Source organism: Heterodontus francisci, chromosome 32 (genome assembly GCF_036365525.1).
Source record: "Heterodontus francisci isolate sHetFra1 chromosome 32, sHetFra1.hap1, whole genome shotgun sequence".
Lineage (NCBI taxonomy): Eukaryota > Metazoa > Chordata > Chondrichthyes > Heterodontiformes > Heterodontidae > Heterodontus > Heterodontus francisci.
Genome location: NC_090402.1, coordinates 57,255,776 through 57,265,212, shown reverse-complemented (window position 1 = coordinate 57,265,212; position 9,437 = coordinate 57,255,776). Strand labels below are relative to the sequence as shown.

Here is a 9,437-nt window from a genome sequence, read left to right as displayed (position 1 = left end):
TTGGGAGAGGCTGGAAGAACAAGGGGTGGGGGCTGTACAATTCTGTAGGGAGCTGTGCAGTTGCTTTAAACATACAAGGAAGCTCCCTCCCCACCCCAATTGCCCAGCCTGTGTCAGCCAAAGCTGCCTGGCTAAGAAGAAAACAGAAGACAGTGCCTGGGCAGATTTCGGCTGACCCAGGTGAAGACACCTCCCCAACCAGAAGAGCTTGTGAAAGACTGTTTGATGAAACTGTTGTCTGTTATACCACCTTGGTGAAGCAAGTCATCACTCCCAGCTTCCCTTTTCCTCTTCAGTACATCCTCTGCCTCTCCCCTAACCTATTATATATATTTATTTATTTTCTTGCTTTATTTGAAATCTGTAGGCCTACAATTGTGGTGGGCTTTAGTTCTTGACCCGTTGCGAGTCCATCTGTGCCAGTGACAGGGCCCTCTAATACCCTTGCGGCTGCAGCCTGTGCACTGCCCATGTGGCCCCAACACCATTCAAGCTTATCACTTCCAGCCATTGGGTAAAGAGCTATCCCCACTCCAACATGTCTATTGAGGCTTGTGTAAAGGCAATGGACCGAGGTTGTTACTCCCTCGGCCATTGTGGCAGCCTCGAAGATGTACGGGAAGGCAGTGTTTTTCCTGAAGACTGAGCGTGCGGTGTCTCTGGCCCTGAGGAAGGGGCTCACAGTGGGTGGCACTTTCCTGCCAACGTCCCACCCTTCATTCATGCTGAGCACCGCCTCCCCCACCTGCCCCATCTGGGGGAGGTGAGGTCAGGGATCACCCCAGTCCCCCTCAGTCTTCGGGAGAGCAAACCTCCGGCATGTCTACTCCTTCAGCCGCCAGTTATTTATGCAGCTGATGCGGGAGGAGATCACAGAGAGCCAATTTAGTGCTGAGTACCAGGGGTCGGCCGATTGTGTTTTCTTGACCTCGGACGGGGCGCGGTGCCATGCCTGTAAAGAGGTGGGGCATGTTCGTAAGAGCTGCCGCAACCTCCTCGGCAGCCCAGGGTGGTGCCGCTGCACCTCCCCCTACTCCCCCTACACCTGCAACAACACTGCTCAGGCGATTCCGGAGGCCGTGGTTTTCACAGCCTCCGGTGAGGAGGAGGAGACCTGTCCGTGTGGAAGGAAGGCATGGCACAAGTTGAAACACCTGAAGGCACGCCCTCTGGATACAGAAAAAAGTCCTGGGCCTGTGCTCGGCCCTATGACAGCTGATCCAGGGAATCCACCTGCCCCATGGCTGAGCTCGGGCTCAAGAAATCTGGCCAGGAGGGCATGGAGGGAGGAGCAGAGATGATAGAGGTCTCTGAACCTCCGCACCCCTCCCACAATAAGAGGAGGAGACACCCCTCCTCTGAAGAGGGCCATGAGTTGTGGGACCCATCTCCTGGTGTAGGTTCTCAGGCTCCCCCTGCCACCAGCACCATGAGGGCTGAAAGGCCTGGGTGGGAACTCTCTGTCCCTCAGGATGGAGGGTGCAGAGATGGCCCTGCAGCTTTGGGAACTGCAGAGGAGTTGGGCTGGCCCATGGTGGGGGAGCCTGCGGACACCACGGGAGGAAAGCACAGAGTGCGGGGAGAGGCTTCACTTCAGAAAGAGGATGGAGAATGGAGTGAGGCTTCACCAGAAAGAGGATGGAGAATGGGGAGAGGCTTCACTTCAGAAAGAGCGCGGAGTGCTGGGAGAGGCTAGCCTATCCTTATCCTCTAGCCCATCTTCTAGTCCATCCTCGAGCCCATCCTCGAGCCTATCCTTGAGCCTATCCTCGAGTCTATCCTCTATCCTATCCCATCCTCTAGCCCATCCTTGAGTCCATCCTCGAGCCTATCCTCGAGCCCATCCTCGAGCCTATCCTCGAGCCCATCCTCGAGCCTATCCTCGAGCCTATCCTCTATCCTATCCCATCCTCGAGCCCATCCTTGAGTCCATCCTCGAGCCCATCCTCGAGCCTATCCTCGAGCCTATCCTCTATCCTATCCCATCCTCGAGCCCATCCTTGAGTCCATCCTCGAGCCCATCCTCGAGCCTATCCTCGAGCCTATCCTCGAGCCTATCCTCTATCCTATCCCATCCTCTAGCCCACCCTTGAGTCCATCCTCGAGCCCATCCTCGAGCCTATCCTCGATCCTATCCCATCCTCTAGCCCATCCTTGAGTCCATCCTCGAGCCCATCCTCGAGCCTATCCTTGAGCCTATCCTCTAGCCTATCCTCTAGCCTATCCTCGAGCCTATCCTCGAGCCCATCTTCTAGTCCATCCTCGAGCCCATCCTCGAGCCTATCCTCGAGCCTATCCTCGAGTCTATCCTCTATCCTATCCCATCCTCGAGCCTATCCTCTAGCCTATCCTCGAGCCTATCCTCGAGCCTATCCTCTAGCCTATCCTCGAGCCTATCCTCGAGCCTATCCTCTAGCCTATCCTCGAGCCTATCCTCGAGCCTATCCTGGAGCCCATCTTCTAGTCCACCCTCGAGCCCATCCTCGAGCCTATCCTCGAGCCTATCCTCGAGCCTATCCTCGAGCCTATCCTCTAGCCTATCCTCGAGCCTATCCTCGAGCCTATCCTCTAGCCTATCCTCGAGCCTATCCTCGAGCCCATCCTCGAGCCCATCCTCGAGCCTATCCTCTAGCCTATCCTCGAGCCCATCCTCGAGCCCATCTTCTAGTCCATCCACGAGCCCATCCTTGAGCCCATCCTCGAGCCTATCCTCGAGCCTATCCTCTAGCCTATCCTCGAGCCTATCCTCGAGCCTATCCTCGAGCCCATCCTCGAGCCTATCCTCTAGCCTATCCTCGAGCCTATCCTCTAGCCTATCCTCGAGCCCATCCTCGAGCCTATCCTCGAGCCTATCCTCTAGCCTATCCTCGAGCCTATCCTCGAGCCCATCCTCAAGCCTATCCTCTAGCCTATCCTCGAGCCTATCCTCTAGCCTATCCTCGAGCCTATCCTCTAGCCTATCCTCGAGCCTATCCTCGAGCCTATCCTCGAGCCTATCCTGGAGCCCATCTTCTAGTCCACCCTCGAGCCTATCCTCGAGCCCATCCTCGAGCCTATCCTCGAGCCTATCCTCTAGCCTATCCTCGAGCCTATCCTCGAGCCTATCCTCTAGCCTATCCTCGAGCCCATCCTCGAGCCCATCCTCGAGCCTATCCTCGAGCCTATCCTGGAGCCCATCTTCTAGTCCACCCTCGAGCCTATCCTCGAGCCCATCCTCGAGCCCATCCTCGAGCCTATCCTCGAGCCTATCCTCTAGCCTATCCTCGAGCCTATCCTCTAGCCTATCCTCGAGCCTATCCTGGAGCCCATCTTCTAGTCCACCCTCGAGCCCATCCTCGAGCCCATCCTCGAGCCTATCCTCGAGCCTATCCTCTAGCCTATCCTCGAGCCTATCCTCGAGCCTATCCTCGAGCCCATCCTCGAGCCTATCCTCGAGCCTATCCTCTAGCCTATCCTCGAGCCTATCCTCGAGCCCATCCTCGAGCCCATCTTCTCGTCCATCCTCGAGCCCATCCTTGAGCCCATCCTCGAGCCTATCCTCGAGCCTATCCTCGAGCCTATCCTCGAGCCCATCTTCTAGTCCATCCTCGAGCCCATCCTTGAGCCCATCCTCGAGCCTATCCTCTAGCCTATCCTCGAGCCTATCCTCGAGCCCATCCTCGAGCCCATCTTCTAGTCCATCCTCGAGCCCATCCTTGAGCCCATCCTCGAGCCTATCCTCGAGCCTATCCTCGAGCCCATCTTTTAGTCCATCCTCGAGCCTATCCTCGAGCCCATCTTTTAGTCCATCCTCGAGCCTATCCTCGAGCCCATCTTTTAGTCCATCCTCGAGCCTATCCTCGAGCCTATCCTCGAGCCTATCCTCGAGCCCATCTTCTAGTCCATCCTCGAGCCCATCCTTGAGCCCATCCTCGAGCCTATCCTCGAGCCTATCCTCGAGCCCATCCTTGAGCCCATCCTCGTGCCTATCCTCGAGCCCATCTTTTAGTCCATCCTCGAGCCTATCCTCGAGCCCATCTTTTAGTCCATCCTCGAGCCTATCCTCGAGCCCATCTTTTAGTCCATCCTCGAGCCTATCCTCGAGCCTATCCTCGAGCCTATCCTCTAGCCCATCCTCGAGCCCATCCTCGAGCCCATCTTTTAGTCCATCCTCGAGCCTATCCTCGAGCCCATCTTCTAGTCCATCCTCGAGCCTATCCTCGAGCCTATCCTCGAGCCCATCTTTTAGTCCATCCTCGAGCCTATCCTCGAGCCCATCTTCTAGTCCATCCTCGAGCCCATCCTCGAGCCCATCCTTGAGTCCATCCTCGAGCCCATCCTCGAGCCTATCCTCGAGCCCATCCTCGAGCCTATCCTCGAGTCTATCCTCTATCCTATCCCATCCTCGAGCCCATCCTTGAGTCCATCCTCGAGCCTATCCTCGAGCCCATCCTCGAGCCTATCCTCGAGCCTATCCTCGAGCCCATCCTCGAGCCTATCCTCGAGCCTATCCTCGAGTCCATCCTCGAGCCTATCCTCGAGCCTATCCTCGAGCCCATCCTCGAGCCCATCCTCGAGTCCATCCTCGTCCATCCTCGAGCCCATCCTCGAGCCTATCCTCGAGCCTATCCTCGAGTTCATCCTCGAGCCCATCCTCGAGTCCATCCTCGAGCCTATCCTCGAGCCTATCCTCGAGTCCATCCTCGAGCCCATCCTCGAGCCTATCCTCGAGTCCATCCTCGAGCCCATCCTCGAGCCTATCCTCGTGCCTATCCTCGAGCCTATCCTCGAGTCCATCCTCGAGCCCATCCTCGAGCCCATCCTCGAGCCCATCCTCGAGCCTATCCTCGAGCCTATCCTCGAGTTCATCCTCGAGCCCATCCTCGAGCCCATCCTCGAGCCTATCCTCGAGCCTATCCTCGAGTCCATCCTCGAGCCCATCCTCGAGCCTATCCTCGAGTCCATCCTCGAGCCCATCCTCGAGCCTATCCTCGTGCCTATCCTCGAGTCCATCCTCGAGCCCATCCTCGAGCCCATCCTCGAGCCCATCCTCGAGTCCATCCTCGAGCCTATCCTCGAGCCTATCCTCGAGTCCATCCTCGAGCCCATCCTCGAGCCCATCCTCGAGCCTATCCTCGAGTCCATCCTCGAGCCCATCCTCGAGCCTATCCTCGAGCCTATCCTCGAGCCCATCCTCGAGCCCATCCTCGAGCCCATCCTCGAGCCTATCCTCGAGTCCATCCTCGAGCCCATCCTCGAGCCCATCCTCGAGCCTATCCTCGAGCCTATCCTCGAGTCCATCCTCGAGCCCATCCTCGAGCCCATCCTCGAGCCTATCCTCGAGCCTATCCTCGAGCCCATCCTCGAGCCCATCCTCGAGCCCATCCTCGAGCCTATCCTCGAGTCCATCCTCGAGCCCATCCTCGAGCCCATCCTCGAGCCTATCCTCGAGCCTATCCTCGAGTCTATCCTCGAGCCTATCCTCGAGCCTATCCTCGAGCCCATCTTCTAGTCCATCCTCGAGCCCATCCTTGAGCCCATCCTCGAGCCTATCCTCGAGCCTATCCTCGAGTCTATCCTCGAGCCCATCCTCGTGCCTATCCTCGAGCCCATCTTTTAGTCCATCCTCGAGCCTATCCTCGAGCCCATCTTTTAGTCCATCCTCGAGCCTATCCTCGAGCCCATCTTTTAGTCCATCCTCGAGCCTATCCTCGAGCCTATCCTCGAGCCTATCCTCTAGCCCATCCTCGAGCCCATCCTCGAGCCCATCTTTTAGTCCATCCTCGAGCCTATCCTCGAGCCCATCTTCTAGTCCATCCTCGAGCCTATCCTCGAGCCTATCCTCGAGCCCATCTTTTAGTCCATCCTCGAGCCTATCCTCGAGCCCATCTTCTAGTCCATCCTCGAGCCCATCCTCGAGCCCATCCTTGAGTCCATCCTCGAGCCCATCCTCGAGCCTATCCTCGAGCCCATCCTCGGGCCTATCCTCGAGTCTATCCTCTATCCTATCCCATCCTCGAGCCCATCCTTGAGTCCATCCTCGAGCCTATCCTCGAGCCCATCCTCGAGCCTATCCTCGAGCCTATCCTCGAGCCCATCCTCGAGCCTATCCTCGAGCCTATCCTCGAGTCCATCCTCGAGCCTATCCTCGAGCCTATCCTCGAGCCCATCCTCGAGCCCATCCTCGAGTCCATCCTCGTCCATCCTCGAGCCCATCCTCGAGCCTATCCTCGAGCCTATCCTCGAGTTCATCCTCGAGCCCATCCTCGAGCCCATCCTCGAGCCTATCCTCGAGCCTATCCTCGAGTCCATCCTCGAGCCCATCCTCGAGCCTATCCTCGAGTCCATCCTCGAGCCCATCCTCGAGCCTATCCTCGTGCCTATCCTCGAGCCTATCCTCGAGTCCATCCTCGAGCCCATCCTCGAGCCCATCCTCGAGCCCATCCTCGAGCCTATCCTCGAGCCTATCCTCGAGTTCATCCTCGAGCCCATCCTCGAGCCCATCCTCGAGCCTATCCTCGAGCCTATCCTCGAGTCCATCCTCGAGCCCATCCTCGAGCCTATCCTCGAGTCCATCCTCGAGCCCATCCTCGAGCCCATCCTCGTGCCTATCCTCGAGTCCATCCTCGAGCCCATCCTCGAGCCCATCCTCGAGCCCATCCTCGAGTCCATCCTCGAGCCTATCCTCGAGTCCATCCTCGAGCCCATCCTCGAGCCTATCCTCGAGCCCATCCTCGAGCCCATCCTCGAGCCTATCCTCGAGTCCATCCTCGAGCCCATCCTCGAGCCTATCCTCGAGCCTATCCTCGAGCCCATCCTCGAGCCCATCCTCGAGCCCATCCTCGAGCCTATCCTCGAGTCCATCCTCGAGCCCATCCTCGAGCCCATCCTCGAGCCTATCCTCGAGCCTATCCTCGAGTCCATCCTCGAGCCCATCCTCGAGCCCATCCTCGAGCCTATCCTCGAGTCTATCCTCGAGCCTATCCTCGAGCCTATCCTCGAGTCTATCCTCGAGCCTATCCTCGAGTCTATCCTCGAGTCTATCCTCGAGCCCATCCTCGAGCCTGTCCTCGAGCCTATCCTCGAGTCCATCCTCGAGTCCATCCTCGAGCCCATCCTCGAGTCTATCCTCGAGCCTATCCTCGAGTCTATCCTCGAGTCTATCCTCGAGCCTATCCTCGAGTCTATCCTCGAGCCTATCCTCGAGCCTATCCTCGAGTCTATCCTCGAGCCTATCCTCGAGTCTATCCTCGAGTCTATCCTCGAGTCTATCCTCTATCCTATCCAGTTCAGTGGAATGAGCCCTTCAAAGGAAATGAAGTGTGACATCACAGGCAAACAGGTAGGTGATTCGTTGGGGAAGAAGCCAGCTGTTTGGTGAGTATCTGGTAGGTGATTAAGGTCCATTCTAATCCTAACGTTTAAAATAGCAATGGAACTAGTGGTAAGCTGAATAAAATTATTTAAAAAAGAAAAAGAAAATAAATAATTGAATAAAATAATTAAGTAGTTAATTGAAACACATTAAGGATGGCAGGACAGGTGATGTGACACGGCTGCAGCATGAGGGAGCTCCTGGATGCCAGTGTGATCCAGGGCAAACACGTCTGCAGAAAGTGTTTGGGGCTTGAAGATCTTCGACTCAGAGTCATTGAACTGGAGTCCGAGCTGCAGACACTGTGACACATCAGGGAGGGGGAAAGTTACCTGGACATTTTGTACCAGGAAGTGTTCACATCCTTTAGGATAGGGTCTTCTGATTTGGTCAGTGGTCAGGGACAGGAGTGTGTGGCTGCAGCTGAGGCAGGTAAGGGGTCCCAGAGGGCAGGAGTGCAGGAGCCTCAGCCTTTGCGATTGTCCAACAGGTTTGAGATTCTTTCAGCTTGTTTGGATGAAAGTGGGGACTGCAGGGTGGTTGAATAACCTGACCATGGACCATGGTACAGGAAACCATTCAAATGGAGGGAGAAAAAAGGAATGTAGTGGGAGGGGGGGACAGTATAGTTAGGGGGATTGACACTGTTCTCTGCAGCAAAGAGCAAGAGTCCAGACGGCTGTGTTGCCTGCCCGGTGCCAGGGTTCAGAACATCTGCTCATGGCTGGAGAGGAACTTACACTGGGAGGGGGAGGATCCAGTCATCATGGTCCATTAAGGTACCAACGACATAGGCAGGACAAGGAAAGAGATTCTGCATAGTCAGATTATTACCTGAGCCACGTGCAAATTGGCATAGGGCAAATCAGATTAGCGAAATTAATGTGGGGCTCAAAGACTGGTGTGATAGAAGTGGGTTCCGGTTCATGGGGCACAGGCACCAGTACTGGGGAAAGTGGTGGCTGTACCAATGGGACGGCCTACACCTGAACTGAGCTGGGGCTGGTGTTCTAGCGAGCCGCATAACTAGGGAAGTGGAAAAGGTTTTAAACTGAATAGTGGGGGGAAGGTATCAAATTTGGGAAGATATGTTAAATCAAGGAGTAGAGAAAAGGCAAGAGTGAAAGGTATTAATATGGGAAATGATGAACAGTCTGTGACAGAAAGGGACAGAGCGTACAAATCTCAGAGTAAATCAACAGATAAGGCTAGAGGTTACAAAAATAATAAAAGGACACAAGTAAAGGCTCTGTATCTGAATGCATGTAGCATTCGAAACAAAACAGATGAACTGAGAGCGCAAATAGAAATAAATAAGTACGACCTGATAGCCATTACAGAGACATGGCTAAAATAAAAGCAAAATACTGCAGATGCTGAGAATCTGAAATAAAAACAAGAAATGCTGGAAATACTCAGCAGACCTGGCAGCATCTGTGGAGAGAGAAGCAGAGTTAACGATTCAGGTCAGTGACCCTTCTTCAGAACTGGCAAAGGGTAGAAATGTAAAAAGTTTGAAGCAAGTAAAGCGTGGTTGGGGCAAGAGATAACAAAAGAGAAGGTATTGATAGGACAAGGTCACAGAGAATAACTGACCAGAAGGTCATGGAACAAAGGATAACGGTATGTTTATGGTGTGGTGAAAGACAAAGCGTTAGTACAGAGTGGGTGTGAATTGACTGTAAAGCACAAAGCACTCCAAACACAAACATTGAAACAAAAATTTTTTAAAGCCAGAAACAGTGGGTAGGCACAGTAGAAACAAACTAACCAAACTAAAAAAACTAAAATAAAATCACCAAATAAAAAGAAAGAAAAAAGAAATAAAAAGAAAAAATAACTAAGCATAAAAAGGGAGGGGTGGGGGGGGGGGGGGTGATCATGCTCTGAAATTATTGAACTCAATGTTCAGTCCGGCAGGCTGTAGCGTGCCTAATCGGTAAATGAGATGCTGTTCCACGAGCTTGCGTTGATGTTCGTTGGAACACTGCAGCAATCCCAGGACAGAGATCTGAGCATGAGAACATAAGAAATAGGAGCAGGAGTAGGCCATTCAGCCCCTCAAGCCTGCCCCGCCATTCAA

At 54.8% G+C, this 9,437-nt stretch overlaps 1 protein-coding gene across 1 annotated transcript; it reads right to left on the bottom strand.

Annotated features, from left to right (window-relative positions):
- Positions 1-1,467: 1,467 nt before the first annotated feature.
- LOC137347486 (S-antigen protein-like) lies at positions 1,468-8,378 on the bottom strand. Its single transcript, XM_068011931.1, has 5 exons — positions 8,323-8,378; positions 6,936-7,283; positions 5,505-5,984; positions 3,594-4,241; positions 1,468-1,591 (listed from the first exon to the last, which is right to left on the bottom strand). Exons 1-5 carry the CDS (start codon positions 8,376-8,378, stop codon positions 1,468-1,470), a joined length of 1,656 nt encoding a protein of 551 aa, XP_067868032.1.
- Between the last annotated feature and the right edge of the window lie 1,059 nt (positions 8,379-9,437).